The sequence below is a fragment of the Nyctereutes procyonoides genome, unplaced genomic scaffold, assembly GCF_905146905.1.
Source record: "Nyctereutes procyonoides isolate TBG_1078 unplaced genomic scaffold, NYPRO_anot_genome, whole genome shotgun sequence".
NCBI lineage: Eukaryota > Metazoa > Chordata > Mammalia > Carnivora > Canidae > Nyctereutes > Nyctereutes procyonoides.
Window position 1 is genome coordinate 13,289,886 of NW_026575043.1, and position 17,267 is coordinate 13,307,152.

The following is a 17,267-nucleotide window of genomic DNA, read 5'->3' on the forward strand; positions in this document are numbered from 1 at the left end:
GCAGCAAAGTTCCTGAATTAAACTTAAAGCAAAGACCCTGAGTTAAAAATAAATCTACATATTTAGATGAATTATTAGGTAGTAGTGACTAAATGAAACGTACAAGATGTTATAAGCAATTTATGTTGAATTCTCCATTGTATTCCATTCAATAAGGTAGTAAAATACTCGTTTGTTTTGCTTACAGAAGTTGATTCGAGTCAGTTAAGACGCCAGTTGTGTGGAGGAAGTCAAGCCGCCATAGAAAGAATGATTCACTTTGGAAGAGAGCTACAAGCCATGAGTGAACAGCTGAGGAGAGAATGTGGCAAGAACACAGCAAATAAAAAAATGTTGAAGGTAGATTTGTCTTTTCTTGAAAAATTAGAAATTTGTCGAAGGAATGAAATTGTAATTTTGTGAAACATTGAGTAGGGTGAGGAATTCTTGTTGGACTTCCAGTAAAAAATAGGGATTAAATTCCGGTCCTGCCACCTGTCCCCACTATATACCCTTGGTCAACTTAGGTTTTTAGCTTTGTTTTCTTGGCTATAAAATGGGCAGAGTTATTAGAGGTATCAGCTTGCTGATGAAACTATAAATTTGAGATAGTTTTATTTCAGTAGACATTGTTTGAGGCTGCAGCAAGTTGAATGTATACTACATGGTTTGCATTTTGATGGTGGTTGCTGAAGCATTAGGTCATCTTTCAAAACCAGGATAGTTAAAATACATTTTCAGATCTCTTCTGGATCGATGTTTATGATAGATGGTGGGATAGATAAAATCTCAACAGTGTAGTGTGTTAGCCATAGCTTTATATATCAGTTGCAGATGGAGGAGTTCCCCCTGCCTTAAGTCAGCATCGCAATTCGTTGTAGAGATGTTAAGATTCTTTAGAAATCTTTTTTTTTTTTTCTTTTTTGGTCCTAGTAGTCCTATAAGTGTGTGAAATGTTAACCTGGCCATTGTATTTTTTTTTAATTTTTTCTGTAATCCTGTGTTAGGTTGGGCTCAAAGGTGATTCGTTATAAATATATTTTCTTCTGAACGTTTTGGAAGACGTCCAGACAACAAAGGGGAGATGTGTGTGGTTGCCCTGAGCCCAGTGTCTGGGTGTGGTGAGAAAGCATGGCCTCAGCCTCCCCTTCCTGACCCAAACTGAGACTTAGTGCCCCAGCCAGCGCCACCTATAGCCCCAGACAGGGCATGAAAACAGCAAACATGAAATAGCCTCCGGGAGCGTAGCCTCAGCGGGGCACTGGTGTAGACAGAACATAGCGGCTCAGCCTCCTCGGACGGGTTTAGGAGCCACTTGCTTACATCTCCAGTTAAAGGCATGTGCGGTCTTGTAGTTTCAGTAGCTGGGGTAGGAGAGGTGTGTTTGTTGTATTTATAGTGCTTCATCTACAGGACAGCACAGTTGCTGTTTCTAATGGTGACCCTCAACTCTCAAAAAAAGGTCGAACAATTTTTATGCTAAATAAAAGAAAATCGGTGGAATATGTAATTTAAACAATTTTTCATTTAAAATGTCAGATCATTTGGTGGGACTGCAAACTGAGGCAGTTACTGTGGAAAACAGTTTGGAGAGATCCCAAAAAATTAAAAATAGACCCACCATATGATTCAGTAATTCCACTACTGGGTATTTACCCAAAGAAGATGAAAACAGTAATTCAAAAAGATATATGCACCCTTGTGTTTATTGGAGCATTATGTACAATAGCCAGATTATGGGAGCAGCCCAAGTGTCCCTCAGTAGACGATTGGATAAAGATTTATTTATTTATACACACAAACACACTGGAACGTTACACAGCCATAAAAAAGAATGAAATCTTGCGATCTGTGACAACCTGAATGGACTTAAAGGGTATTATGCTAAATGAAATAAATCAGAGAAAGACAAATACCACACGATTTCACTCATATGTGGAATTTAAGAAACAAAGGAACAGAGAAAAGACAGAAAAGCAGGCTGTTAACTACAGAGAGCCGAGGAGAGGTGGTGGTAGGTGAAACAAGTGACTGGGTGAAGAGCACGTTTATTATGATGCACACGTAGAATTGTTGAATCACTATATTATTATACAACGGAAATTAATGTAACTGTGTGTAATTATACTGGAATTTTTTTAAAAAGTAAAATAAAAATCAGACATTTGTGTATTAGGAAAAGCGCTGTGCACATTTGCCCCTTAAGGTGAGGAAGTCCTTGAGATCAGACTGGGTCTTAACTCCTCCCCCTATAATAATATCTAATATACATAGCATCCAGCTATTTAATGAATGTTTATTAAGAGGTTTGTTCATATGAGTTATATTTATCATACTAGAAACTGTAATCAGTTTATTTACAAATAATCATAAATCCATTGACTGTTTTTATGAAAAATAACTTCTAAAAGATTAGAAAAATGGCATTGCTTTACACTTTTGTAATTCTCTCTAAATGCTGGGTTTAATAAGCTGCATTCTCCTACCTCTTGGTGCATTCGGTCTGTTGTGTCGTCACACACCCTGTAGCCTCCGGAGGGCCCCGCTATGTGGTTGTGAGAGCATGGGAGTGAGACCAGAGAGGAAGTAGTAGCTTAGTTTCATTACAAAAACAGTTTGGAGCTCCTCCTGAAGGGGTTTTATGTTGGACTCAGGTGTCTCTAGACTGTACTTGGAAAACTGCTGTTTTAGGGAATATTTGGGGACGCAAAACATTTTTAAGATTGTAGGGGTGCCTGGGTGACTCAGTTGAGCATCTGCCCTCAGCTCAGGTCGTGGATCCTGGGGTCCTGGGATCAAGTCCCATATCGGGCTCCCCCCAGGGAGGCTGCTTCTCCCTCTGCCTGTGTCTCTGCCTCACGCTCTCTGTGTTTCTCATGAATAAATAAATCTTAAAAAAAAAAAAAAAGCATTTTTAAGATTTCACCCTTTTTTACACTAGGTCATCTGTTTTCTTGTTAAAACTTTATGCCGATGGCATGTGATGAAGGAATGTGACGTGTGTAGTGTCTTTGAAAATGTTAAGATTTCACTTAATCAGCTCACTGGCTTAGATTCTAATGTGCATGAAACTCCAAAAATGGGATTATGTGGCCTCTTCTCAAAGGGAGTCCTTGATGATACACTCGATTATGCAAAGATGTAATTCATCTTCTTTATCTGAAGCACGTGGATGGCTCTGATTTTGCACTTCTGACTTCTAAGCAAATGCCAACTGCTTTAAGAGACTTTCTTAATATCCTGAACTCTTTCCTTCCTTTTCCCCGCAACAACCTTCCAAGCACATAGGGATAAGCTCAAACAGCTGGAAGGTTCCGGGACAACAGGTGTTTTTTGCGATAGTTGAGAAGGTTTAGAAAATGCTCCTTTTCCTTTTATTTTTCACTTCAGGGCATGTGTGATTGCAGTGGGTATTTTTTGTCTTTAATTTTGTGCGGATCTGCATAAATATCTGAATCACACATGCATATATAGAGAGATTTGTTTAAATGCAAAGGGAAGTGTTCCCTAAAGGCATTACTGTGAAGCACCGTGCATTCCACCTGCCCTGAGGCCTGAGGAACAAGGGGGGCTCTGCAGGGGGGCCCCAGTCCTCGTCCTCGGCTCCCCTCTCTCTGCTCTGTTTCCTACCGGCCTGTGCCGGCCAATGGCTCAGGAGGGCCACCTGAATTGGTCCCTTGCCTTTCGCGGACCTGTGGAGGTTCAGGTAGGCACAGGTGGCCCCAGCTGGCAGTCGAAGCCCATCCTGGTCGAGAACTGTGACAGGTTTTAAGCCAACTGAGCACAGTGGAGGACCCTACTACCTAAGCGACGTCATGTTGGCCTCAGAAACGATTCCCACGGAGACCTTTTTTTCTGAAGCAAAAAGGAACCCATAATCCCGTGATAGTTCACAGACATGTTCAGTTTTGTGCCTTACATCCCATGTGTATCTTACCTAGTAATTAGATTATTTTGTATTGTTTTTGTTTATTGTCAGAAAAACTTCTTTCCAGTTTCTGTGCATTTAGTTGTTTTTAGATGGCAACATGATACTCTCTTGTGCCCCTGGGTCAGTTCATCTAAGCATTGCTCTATGAGGTTTTTTGCTTTTATTGAAATGCTTTAGTGAACGCCTTTATACATGAATCTCTGTTTCTTCCTTAGAATTACAACACTGGGGGGGCAGCCCAGGTGGCTCAGCGGTTTTAGCGCCGCCTTCAGCCCAGCGCGTGGTCCTGGAGACCTGGGATCCAGTCCCACGTCGGGCTCCCCACATGGAGCCTGCTTCTCCCTCTGCCTGTGTCTCTGCGCCTCTGTCTCTGTCTCTTATGAATAAATAAATCAAATCTTTAAAAAAAAAAATTACAGCATTGGGAGAGAGTCCTAGAAAGAGAATGATCGAGTCAAAGGATAGGATTATTGTGGCTTTTGCTGTATACTGCTGCACTGCTTTCCAGAAACTCTAGCAGCTCACCAGCAGTAGAAAAGGAAAGTGCCAGAGGCTGTACTGCATTGATGTACTAGTGGCTTCCACATCAGACCTTAAAATTGCTTGTTTGCATTTCTTTGGTCACCACCTCAGTTAAGTTTTACTGTGGGATTTAAAGCATTAATGTCGCTGCCTCGATTTCATTCCCTTTGTGAAGAACCTGGAGGTATAAACCTTTTTTTTTTAAGATTTTCTCTGTTTGTGAGAGAGCGCGAGCACAAGCAGGGGGAGGGACAGAGAGCCCGATGCAGGACTCGATCCCAGGACCCTGGGATCAGGACCTGAGCTGAAGGCAGCAGCCGCTTAACCAACTGAGCCCCCCAGGCCCCCCCCCTTTTCTCCTTTTTAGGTGGTGGCGGTGTTCTTGCGGTCAGCCTCACCTGACTCGGGGCGTGGTTCCGCGGCGCCGCCGCCGTCCTCCTGAAGTCCGGTTTTATCCACATCGGTCCACTGCCACGTCGGAAAACAGGTCCAAGCTGTTTAGTGTGATGTAGGGGCCCGTTAGGACCCCCCCCTTACCTCTGCCTCCATCCATGCCTTCCCTTCCCGGCCTTGCCGCCCCAGATCTTGCTCTGCGGTGTCAGGTGGCCCCGCTCGCCCGCCGTGACCGCTCGGACTCTCCGGAGGCCCAGTGTGTCTGCGTCCTTGAGAGCACCTGGGTCCTGGTGACTGCGGCTGCGTGCAACGAACATTCGATTGTATTGAAGTATGAGAACAAATTACTAGTGTCACCGGTGTCCGTGCGGGTAAATGACTACCTTCATCACCTTTTTCCATGAGCTTTTCTTTAAAATACTAGAAGGTGTAAACAGAAGAATGGTCTGGAGTTGAGGTTTGGGACTGCAGCATTTCTCCTTTTGGTAGCGTGCCTGCATCTACAGACCCAGGGGGATAGTTTTGTGCTTAAAGGTTTTTATGTGCCGGTCAGGATGCCTGAGAACTAGATCTGTTCTGTGGGAGTGGCCCCCGGGCGGGGCTGTGGGTGTTAAGTCTTGAGCAGAGATCAGTCCCTCAGGAAGCATGCCACTGATTGGAGTCGGCTTCCGGGCGGTAGGACATGAATATTCCCTCCATCAGTAAATTCGGGGGTGGGGGCACCCGGAAACAGAAACAGAACCGAGTCGCTCCGCAGGGTGCCTGTAAGAAGCAGATCTTGTGACGAGCAGGTGTGCGAAGCTTCTTCCCTGTTCCCGGCACGTACAAGTAGCTGCAGGGCCCTCAAAATAGGGCAGTAAATTTTCCTCTTCGGAGACCTTTCATTCTAAAAACGGGGCCAAGCTGTCTGACATGGAGGAGACCTTCAACGCGGGGAAACTGCCTGTGTGTGTGCACGCGCGCGTGTGTAGGGGACGTGTATTCCCTTCTGGTGGCCTCAGACTGCACAGCTGGCGCCTTAGGGGCCTCTAACCCCCACCCCCGTCTCTCCAAGACAGAGGCTGGTTGGGTGAGAAGGGCCAGAGTCCCCTGGGCCTGGAGACCTTACCCCCACCTCTGCTTTCACACGGTAGGAAATAGGTTAGAGGAATGTCCACGCAGCTGCACCTGGGAATACTTTCCTCTAGGAATTTCAGCCTTTCATGGGTCCCTAATCAGCATTTTGAAAGTGTTACTGACCTCACCGACCTACAGCTGCCTCAGCACTTTTCCACGTGTGCCTTTGGAATTGGGAAGGCATCTGTGATTTGCCTCTCTGGGTCTAGACTGCTGCTCCAGGTTAGGGCTCTGACTTTTGGCAAAATAAGAACACACCTGGGGGGAGGGGGGGTGCGCCTTGGTGGCTCAGTGGGTGAAGTGTCTGCCTTCGGTTCAGGTCCTGATCCCAGGGTACTGGGATCGAGCCCCACGTTGGGCACCCTGCTCAGCGGGGAGCCTCCTCCTCCCTCTTCCTCTGACCCTCCCCGTGCCCTTTCTCTTTCTCTGTAATAAAATCTTAAAAAAAAAAAAAAAAAAAAAGACATGTTGAAAGATTAGAGTGAACTGACAACTGACATTGCTAACTTCATTGAACTGTTCGTCCTTATGACGTTCTCGTGTAGCCTTTTCTGTAGACATGTGAGGAAACGGACACTTAGGCCATTGCTCACAGAGGCCACACCGCAGCTGACAGTGCAGCTTCAACTGGAAACCAGCGTCTGAAACTGTAACAGGCACCTCAGTGGAAAGAAGACAAAGAGTCCTTGATTGGAAAGATCATCTGTCACTTTAGGAAGGGTGGCTTGAGGATGGTGGGGACTACTGCATGTTTGTGAAGGGGACCAGTTGAATTTTTTGATACCTGAGTGAGAAAAGGACGTCCAGTGAGATGTATCGAGTTCCCACATCTGTTTTTAAAAAAATCTACAGGGAGGCCCTGTCCTTTTAGTGTTAAATTTGGATCAGTGGTAATAAATTAGCATCTGGATATTTCTGTCTTCCTCTTTAGCCCATTCCTGAATTCCTTTTCATTCTGCTGATGTATATGTGTTGTAGGGGTAGGAGATGATTAATGAGAATGGCTGTTTACAGTAAAGACAAATGAAAGCAGCATTGGCCTTGTTGCATCATCTAATTGGTAAAGAATATGTAGCCTCAGAGTCCTAGGGGGTAAGTGGGTTTAAATGTTACAGCAGCCTCACGCCACCAAGCTGTGTATTTTACTTGTCTCTCAACTTGGTAACCGCGGGGCACCACAGTAGTTTAAATGTTAGAATTAAAAACCAAACTATGTTTTCAACAGGATGCATTCAGTTTACTCGCTTATTCGGATCCTTGGAACAGCCCAGTTGGAAATCAGCTTGACCCAATTCAGAGAGAACCTGTGTGCTCAGCTCTTAACAGTGCAATATTAGGTGAGTAAAGCACAGCTTCAGCTAGATTCTCTGAATACTTGAGATGGTATTTGCGCTGGGAGCTGTATTTTGGTAAAATCTTAAGGGATAATGCTTTCAGCATTTTAAAAGTTAAAATTACTTTGAAATATAGAAACCTTCCCCTCCATGATCTCAGTTCCAGATGAAATGGATTCACATGGAATAAAACAAAAACAAAAAAAAAAAAAACAAAAAAAAAAAAACCCAGGACTTTGGGATCCACCTTGGGAAGTTGGGAGAATAGAGGCTTTTGTGTGCGTGTTATATATGAGCATTTCTGGACTGAACCACACTTCCCGCAGCTCCCACTGTGCTTAAAATGCAGACAGAAGGACTTCCAGGTGACGTGAGCGTGCCACGCTGTCGGCACCAGCCCCCAGAGGAGCAGTGTATTTGTGATAAAGTTCAGCATATTCAACGAGATGCCCTTAGCAAATAAAAAGGATGGAGGAGAAAGGAAAGGGTTTCTAGTAGTGAGGCTTGGCCAGAGGTGAGCCTGCGTGAGGAACGGGAAGTTGCCGTTCCCGCCAGCAACTCGATCGCCACAGACTGTGATGATCGTACTTACCTACCAAACAAACACACTTCACATATGAAGCCTGCAGCATTCTGTGCATTTACATACACACTCTACAGGGTTGTCTAGGTAAAACTATCTTGTAATTTCTTTTCAAAGATAATTTATAAAGAAGAATGATTTTTTCACCTGACTTTAGAATCTGATTCTAAAATGAGACTCCACATAAATAGTCTTTTCTTGCGACTTGAGCCTGTCGGGTTTGGGGGCTTTTAGGAACATGTTTCAGACTGTTGTAGATATGGGAGCGGGAGACTGTAGAGGGCAGGGCTCAGGGCCAGAATGTAAAGGAAGCAGCTATTCATATTTGAGCCTTATTAGTCCGTTTATTTGCTCTTACAGAGTTAAGTGCAGTTGACCTTGGAAGAATTTGCATATAACTTTTGACTCCCTGAAAACTTAATAGCCCGCTCTTGGCTGGAAGCCCTGCCAATAACATGAGCACTTGATGAACACGTATCTTGTATGTCACCTGCATTTTACACCTTATTCTTATAGTAAACCTAAAGATAGGAAGACGACCATAAGGGAAAATACATCTATGATACTGTAACGATATTAAAAACCCACATGGAAGCGGACCCATGCAGTTCAAACCCCTGCTTCTCAAGGGCCAACTGTTAGTTCATTGTGTATTAAGGTATACATAACGGAGGTTTTGGAATGAGAACAGTTTTTTTTTTTTTTTAAGGCATCTTTTGTGGTATTTTCTTAAATTTAGAATTTGTAAATAAAAATGAATTTTCTTTGGATAAGGTGTTGTATTCTCTTAGGTCATATGAAATTCATTTAACTTGATTGGTAAAAATAGAATGTACTAGCAGTGCTGGGATTGTAGGGCAAATTCTGGCTTACAGTGTTTTTGAAATTACTGTGATAGGTAATCATGAAGGCTTAATTGCTTCATATTTAGGTGTCCCTCTGACTTGGAAAGAATTTTCATTTCTTTTTTATTCTCATTTTCCTCCAAATTTTCATTTACATTTTAGTTAACATATGGTGTATACTGGTTTCAGGAGTAGAATTCAGTGATTTATCACCCAGGGCTCATCATGAAAGTGCCCTCCTTAATGCCCATCCCTCAATCCACCCTCAATCCACCCTCAGTTCTCGATCTTTAAGAGTCTTAATGGTTTGCTTCCCTTTCTTTTCCCCCTTCCCATATGTTCATCTGTTTCCTTAAATTCCAGAGTGAGATCATATGGTATTTGTCTTTCTATGACTGATTTTGCTTCGCACCATACCTCCTATCTAGCTCCATCCACATTTTTGCAAATGGCAAGATTCCATTCTTCTTCTTTGTGGCCAAGTAATATTCCATTGTGTATATATACCACATCTTCTGGAAAGAATTTCTGGAGGAACTAGTTTTCTTAGGACAGTTTTTTATATCTTGGGTTCTTTAAAGGAATTCAGTTATTAGGTATTAAATTTTTTAGGACCCTCATGCAAGATATGTGTATTCTTACTGTGCTACGTATTTTGTAGTATGTAGGTTCAGCTATAAATAGTACTTAAATTTATAATCATATAATTCCTACAAAATCAATGACAAGATTAATTGCTGTGGGTGAATGTGCATTTATAGATATCGTGATATTTTACAACTTTAATTAATGCTTAAAGTTGTCACATTAATTCCTACAAGTTCTATATCCAAAAAAAATTATAAAGATTTAGCTTAAACCACATGCTGCCGCTCCTCCCCCTCCCCGCAAGAAAATTATAATAAAGTACCTCTAGATGCTTACCTTCGAGCTAGGTTACTTCCCTATAAAGCATCAAGCAACATTTTTGAAAAGATGTTTCCTTTGCAGTTTTTATTGTTATGTTGGTTTTGTGTAAAAATTGTTCCTGACTCAAGGCAGAACTGTAAAAGTCAGTCCTGCTTATATTAGACTTGGCAAAAAATGCTTACCACTATCAAAGTTTTAACAAGTATCTTGACAAAGAATAGCCAGGACTTAATCCTAACCCACGGACCATTTTCCAAACCATACTTCCTGACTAATCTGTGTTTTTTGTTTTTTTGCATTATTTCATTCTTATTTTTTTTTCTTTAAGTCATTCTTATATTCTTGATCCTATTTTCTCTTGTGCCTTTAAATCCTGAATTTGCTTTTTATTTGGAGGTGGGGGCTCCATTCCTTCTGGAACTTTTCTTTCTCTCACCACATTGCAAACTTGGAATCCAGAGTAGAACTAGTCATATGGAGCATTACCAGCCAGTGTCATGGCTTTTGCCCTTTGTTGTCAACTGTGTCTACAACACTGATTAGTAATCGTTATTAATTGGGAATCTGCATAAACTTAAAATGTGGACATCTCTACCCAAGAAGGGATCACCAGCTGCTAAGTGGTTGGCCACTTTCACCAGTAATTCATTTTTTCATCTGTGGCAAACAACAGATTTTGGTGATTAACTACATTTGTACTAGAGTTGTCTGACAAATTTCTGGTATGTATGACCCTGAAAACTAATTTATTGGCAATTTTTAAAATATTTTATCTACCAATTATAAGTTTAACTCCCTCCGAGATTAGAGGGTGGCTTTGCTCTTGTTGCCTCTTATGGCCGCCAACACCATTTGTCCCCAGAAACCTAAGTAACACTCACCAAAGTGCCTTGGAGACAGCCTCAGCTGGGTCCTCTCCCCAAAAGGGGGAAGAATCCAACAGTGAACTTTACTGAAAACCTGGTGTCTTTTTCTGGTTAAGTCAACTGACTTTAGTCAAGTTGAGGAACACTAAATATTCCTTACTCCTCACTGAATTAGCAGGTAAGAAATCACATCTTTAAGTATCTAAAGCTTTAAGTCTAAGTCTGCAAGAATTCTTGACAGTTGAATACCCCAATACCCGCATCATCCAGAGTAGCATGTCCAACACGATCCTCATTTGCTTAGAAATTACCATCGCTAGTTAGGTCATGAAGAACAGCGTAGGTATCGGTAATCTTTAAGGTAAGGCAGTATTTTCCCCGTTAAGTGTTTAGAAAATGTCTTGCTAACTGCCGTTTCATTTTGAATCCTTTTTCCTCAGAAACCCACAATCTGCCAAAGCAACCTCCACTTGCCCTCGCAATGGGACAGGCCACACAGTGTCTAGGTCTGATGGCTCGATCGGGAATCGGATCCTGTGCATTTGCCACAGTGGAAGACTACCTACATTAGCTATGCATTTAAGGAGCTCACACGTCTATTGTGGCATATAGTCAACATGGAAGTAGACCAGCTCTGCTGATTTGAAATTTAGATTTTTTTAATTATGTACTGGGGACAGGTTTTTGTCGCTTTACATTGCTTCCTAGTTTACAGCATGATGCAAATGATTTTCTAACTTGGTGTTAGGAGAAATTATTTTCCATCTTTGACCTCTTAGTTGTCTAAGAGTTAAATATTACTGAATTTCAGACGTTCAAATTGATCATCACAAATCCTTTAAAACAATGACCTAAAAGAAACCAAAAAATCCTGCCGCCTTTGTTTGGGGGAGAGGGGGGAAGGAAACAGAACAAGTTGTGTTTGTGTTAGCATGTGGGTGATGTAAACTTCAAATCGGGAGATGCTCCAACCCCCGCTCCCATCTCAGCATTCAATCAGTGTAACTTGCAAAACGCATCAACATCTGACAGTTTGAATTTATAGTGTTGATGGAAGAAATCATTTTTAATGTGTACTGTAAAACTTGAAATACTCAGGAGCTGAGTGAATATGTCTGTTGCTACTTACAATCCCGACCTGTTAGTCCCAGTAGTTTCGTTTTAACATGGTCCTTTTCAGCTTTGTTTCCTGTTTAACTACAGACGACTTCTGTCGTAGACTCACAAGTTCAGCTGTTGTATTATAACAGTATTACATGTCAACAGTGTGGTTATGACCTTTATTTATATAAAAACCAAATATTTAGTCAATTTACCGTGTCTTAATTTAATCTTTGTACACCTTCCATTTTTAAGTGCTTAAATGAGTACTATATTGCAATAAAAATGTAGTGATATAATTAACCAGCCATTAAAAATTTACTATTACAGATACTAGAGTGTCAGCTGAGTTTATATATAAGGTGCCCACTTACTTCTGATTAACATGAGATTAGAGCAAATACAATGAACGGTTCCTACTCTAGATCAGAGTTCTACAACCTAAGACTCCCTTCAGTGTGTTGGCCTCTCTGCGTTAGGGTCAAGCCTGATGCTGTGGGTGCTGCAGACAGAAAACAGGAAATTATCTCCTGTTTTGGTAAAAATTAAAATCTGGCACGTGGCCTTCCCCTAAAGCAAATCCTCCAGAGCGGTTAAACAACACTTAAGATAACCATATCCTGCAGTTGACTATTAACTGTACATAAGGCTTGAGTTTTAAGGAAGCTTTATTATACTCCAATATTGCACTTTCAATTGCTTCTTCCCTCCTCTGTGTTGTATGAAACAGATTGTCATCAAGCATCTGCAAGATGAAGGCATCTGAGAGCTGCCCTTGAAAGAACGGTCACCGTCCACTTCCCTGGCCCTGCACCTCCTGCCGCGCACCCAACACCGCGGGGTGGGAGATGGGCTTTCAGTTATATAGAAAGGAATATAATTCCTTTTAAACGGTTTCTTCTTCCAGTGTAGCCTTCAAAGATGACAAGACACAACTGTAGTCTGGAAGGATGACATGTGATGTGATGGTGGGCTTCCCCCAAAAGACCGAGGATTTTTGCAGTGATTTACAAACGATTTATTAGACTTTCAGAAAAATGAATTCTTTAAACCACATAACTAAGTTCTATACGTACAAGTTCTCACTCTTCATTTAGCTTTACTACTTAGGAGTTTTCATCTTTCTGACCATCCACCGTCTTTTAAACCTCTTGGCATTTTGTTTTCTCTGGGTTCCTAAAACAGAAAATGTTATGCAATAAGGATATTAAATACAAAATTCTCAAGAAATAATTTAAAAGTTTTCAAGTTTCTATGAATATAAATACTAAAATTAGGTCTACTAAATCAGATTTCATAGTAGATATACGTACAGACCACACCGATCTATTTTTCAGAAACTTTAGCATATAAATATGGGAGCCATTATAAGGAAAAAAAACTGATGCGTCAAGATTATTTACGGTCTCCTTAAAAAAGAATATTTTTCGATATATAAAAAACTAAGAATAAAGCGGGATCTTACCCCAAGCATTATTAAGAAACTGGACCGCAGCCTTTTTCACTGGTAACCTCTTATTATCAAGAGACAGGAATTTATTTACTGGAAGAAAAGAGAATTATTTATCATTTCTTTGTTTAATTTGCAATAAAATAAAAGAAACTGTGTTAAAGAAATTACCAGTAGTTCTGTTGGTTCCCGGACCATACAAAGATTTTTGTATAAAGGCCTTTGCTGCTTGTTGCCTTGAATCTCGCAGATCTTGATCTTTCAGCCTTACAGCCAAGTAGCTTTTATTCTGGCTGGTGACCAACACAAAAGGTCAGAATGAGCAAGTCTGAAAATGTGCTTACTTTGAAAATAAAAGGCATTTTTGTTACTTCAAAAACTGAAAAAACTCCAGGTCCTAATTTTGTATATGCACAGATAATGAATAAATCACAGGGCTATTTGACTAGAAACAGACCACCATTTTTTTCATAGGTAAATATTTTTATATAAGTATCAGAACTGGATTTCCCAGAGAAGACCTAATTGGAAACTATTCCTAACTAAAATCTTTCTCCATTTAAGCTCATATTTTCACCCTCTCCCGCTACCTTTACATCCTATGTGAAAAGACTCTCCTTACCCAACAGACTGTATTTTTTGTACTTTTTCTTTAGTGTTCTTGGAATCCCCTCCTTTTTCATAGTCTTCATCACTTTTCTTCTTCAAATTAGCTAAAAAGTCGAGTTTTATTTCTAGTTAGTACTTATGTAAAAATAAGGCAGGAACATTTACTGGAGTTTACTTTAAACATCCACTCTACCAATTTGGATGCAATTTTTATTTATAAGAAACTGAGAACAGACCCAAGCTATCCTTGGGGCCAGGCCTATGCCACTCTCTCCCAGGGCCAGGAACATCTGGCTGCAAATACGTGCAAATGCACTTGATACTTACATAAGTTACTTGAATTAAAATAGTTCATACCTTCTTTCAACTTTCCTGATGCTTTCTTTATGCTAAGGAAAAACAAAAATACTGATTGGTGTGGCACATAGTAAAGATCACAGATTACACAATTTCATCTGGCTTTACAAATAAGATCTCCCCCCTTTCATTACCAGCATCTTCAATTTTTCGGCTCTTTAATCAGTTTTGGAAAGCAAAAGTCCCTCTTGATGCACTGCTCCCAATTCCCAGGCTAGTACATACGAGCATGGGAGCACCTCAGAGCGTAAGCTGTGAAAGCTTATTAGCAGACTCAACAGAAGCAGACTGCTGTGGTTAACAGGTAAAGACTTAAGGAAAAAATGAGCTATATAACAATATTCAAACAAAGTGAAAGGTGGTAGGACAGCTTCGTTCTACTGGGAGAAATCAAAGGATTGATTCAACAGTTGCACAAATGCAAAATGGAGACAAGGATGAGACTCGAGGGATACTGGTCAAAGGGCGAAACCAAGCTGACAAGACAGGAGTGTCCCATACAGAAGCACTTGCACAGTAGAAAAGCTATACAGAGGAGGAGCTGATGGGGTGGGCGGAGCAAGAGAAGGAAGAGGTGACATTTGAGCTCGGTTTCTGAAGAGAAAAGGGCAGTATGCCACCAAGTGCATTTGTAGGTTTAGTATGTTCTGGAGCTGCGTAACTTTGGAAACGTTCTTCTACTGAAAATTTGGTAACAGCAGCCTAGGTAAAAAATACAGGACTATTAAACTTCTGAACTTAAAGTATTTAGAAAGAGCAAGGGGCAGCCAGCCCGGGTGGCTCAAGAGTTTAGCGCAGCCTTCAGCAGCCCAGGGAGTGATCCCGGGGTCCTGGGATCAAGTCCCTTGTTGGGCTCCCCGCATGAAGCTTGCTTCTCCTCCTGCCTGTGTCTCTGCCTCTCTCTCTCTTACGAATAAATAAAATCTTAAAAAAAAAAGAAAAACAAGAGCATTAAAAACCACCACCAAATATCTGGAAGTCTAAATGCATTAAGGTTTGACTTCACGGACGAGAAAGAGGACGACGGCAGCATTCGCCTTTAACCACTCACCAGAGGGCAAAGCTGCGGAATGACCCGAGAAAGGAAGCGGTCGTAGCCCAGGCAAGGGCGGGACCGGGCGACCCTCGGGAGTGGTGGACGCACGTGGCCGCTCCACTCAGTGCTGTGTCCACACGCTACTTTATTCCCCACCACCCACCCTGTGCTCAGCACACGGGCAGGGGCACACGCATCCACTGACCCAACACCCTGGGGTCCGCGGCGGAGGAGCCGAAGTCAGCCACGGGAACGGACACGCCGCCAGTGGGCCCAACGCCCTCCACCTTTCCCACCGACTTCAGAGAGATCTTTTTTTTTTTTTTAATTTTTATTTATTTATCATAGTCATCACAGAGAGAGAGAGGCAGAGACACAGGCAGAGGGAGAAGCAGGCTCCATGCACCGGGAGCCCGACGTGGGATTCGTTCCGGGGTCCCCAGGATCGCGCCCTGAGCCAAAGGCAGGCGCTAAACCGCTGCGCCACCAAGGGATCCCGTCTTTTTTTTTTTTTTTTAAAGATTTTATTTATCTATTCATGAGAGACAAAGGGGAAGGGGGGGGAGAGAGAGGCGGAGACAGGCAGTAAGAGAAGCAGGCTCCGAGCCAGGAGCCCGAAGTGGGACTCGATCCCGGGTCTCCAGGACCACGCCCGGGGCTGAAGGCGGCGCTAAACCGCTGAGCCACCCGGGCTGCCCTCAAAGTCGTCTGCACAAGAACACTGTGTTCCCGCTCCTACTACACTGGATTCAAATACACGTGCGTACCTCAAGGCAGGTGTGTGGGGCAAGACCCGCTACTCACTCAGTCTGTCCGGCTGCAGTTAACTTCTCTAGAACGTCCTCTGGAAGGAGTTTTCTTTTCTTTGATTAAAAAAACATTTAAAAATTAATGAGCAGGGAAGGACGCGACAGCACGCCCGCCCTGCTGCTCAAGATTCCGATTCCCAGGACAGCCTTCCGCTGGACTCCCCAGCCGGGCCCCGCCCCTCGGCGCTCCCACCCCTGAGACCCTCACCCCCCAGCCCTCCCGCCCCCGGCCCCGCCCCTCCGCGCTCCACCCTGGCCCCGCCCCTCCGCGCTCCCGCCCCTGGAGCCCGCCCTGCCCGCCCCTCCGCGCTCCCGCCCCCGGGCCCCGCCCCCTCCGCGCACCCACCCCCGGGCCCCGCCCACCACGCGTCAGCGCGCGCGGCCATCGGCTCCCGAAGTACCTCACTTACCCCTCGCGGCAGCCGGGCCGGATACGGACGCCGCCTCGGCGACGCGCGGTGGCCGGGCTGTCGCGGTGGGCGGGCACGGACGGGAAGGACGCCCGGCCTCCGCCAGTCGGCCCCACCCACCCCCGCCCTCAGCCGGCGCACGGCGGCAGCGCCCCAGGCCCCCGGGACTCGGCCCCGGCCCGGGGCTCTGAGAGCGAGACGCCCCCCGCCCTCCACCCACCTTCTGTTCGATGAACAGCTCCTCGCGTCGCTTCCTCTTCTCCTTCAGCAGCGTCTTATCCCTGAAAGGGCGACACGTGAGCGGGGCGGCGCGCGCGCGCGGGGCGGGGCGGGGCGGTCCTCCCGGCCGCAGCGGGCTCTGCACCTGCGCACCGACTCCCGGACCCGCCGCTCCTCCTCTCGAGCTTCCGCCTGGGCGCTGGCGAAAGTCAGCTCCTCCGGGGCCTCGTCGTCGAGCTCGTCGTCCCCGTCCTCATCGTCGTCCTCCTCCAGCGGCTCGGCCGCCGCGCCGCTGCTGGGCTGCCCGAGCAGCAGGCCGTGCTCCGCCCCCTCCTCCTCCTCCTCCTCCTCGGAGGCGGGCTGGCCCTCGTCCACCATCGCCGACGCCGGGGTGCGGGACGCGCGCGGTCGGAGCTGCACCATGGCCCGCGCTGCGCCCGACCGTCTAGCCTCTGACCCGGAAGCAACGCGCAAGCGCCGCGTGACGTGTAAAGCAAGCGACGTGGGTTGCGTCGCGTCGCCCCCTGCGGATGCGGAGCCGGCCGCGGCGGCGGAGGCGTGTGCGCATGCGCAGAGCGGGGACGAGCGTGGCCTAAGGAGCGCAGGGGCGTGTTTCGCCCCCTCCCCTGGGTGGTTTCCCCGCGCGGGGAGCCTCCGGCTCCTCCCGTCCTGGCGGGCCAGACGCCCGGGTCGGGATGGGGCTCGCTTCCCGGAAGGGAAGGGCCACCGCGAGGCCGCCTCCACGGGGACGCTGACGGGCGGGCCTACGCGGTGCGGCCCAGTGACCCAGAAACCGGT

General features: G+C 44.9%; 2 protein-coding genes across 2 annotated transcripts in view; one reads left to right on the forward strand and one right to left on the reverse strand.

Moving 5' to 3' along the window:
* RANBP9 (RAN binding protein 9) overlaps positions 1–11,789 on the forward strand; it is a 93,834-nt gene extending 82,045 nt beyond the window's left edge. Inside the window, 3 exon segments of the mRNA XM_055322837.1 lie at positions 188–339; positions 7,167–7,278; positions 10,919–11,789. Coding sequence (XP_055178812.1) covers positions 188–339; positions 7,167–7,278; positions 10,919–11,049 — 395 coding nt within the window. The 3' untranslated portion in view covers positions 11,050–11,789.
* A 792-nt stretch (positions 11,790–12,581) lies between these two features.
* On the reverse strand, positions 12,582–17,026 carry NOL7 (nucleolar protein 7). Its single transcript, XM_055322842.1, has 8 exons — positions 16,615–17,026; positions 16,471–16,531; positions 15,836–15,894; positions 13,996–14,027; positions 13,652–13,742; positions 13,201–13,322; positions 13,045–13,122; positions 12,582–12,755 (listed from the first exon to the last, which is right to left on the reverse strand). Exons 1-8 carry the CDS (start codon positions 16,890–16,892, stop codon positions 12,682–12,684), a joined length of 795 nt encoding a protein of 264 aa, XP_055178817.1. The 5' UTR covers positions 16,893–17,026; the 3' UTR covers positions 12,582–12,681.
* Between the last annotated feature and the right edge of the window lie 241 nt (positions 17,027–17,267).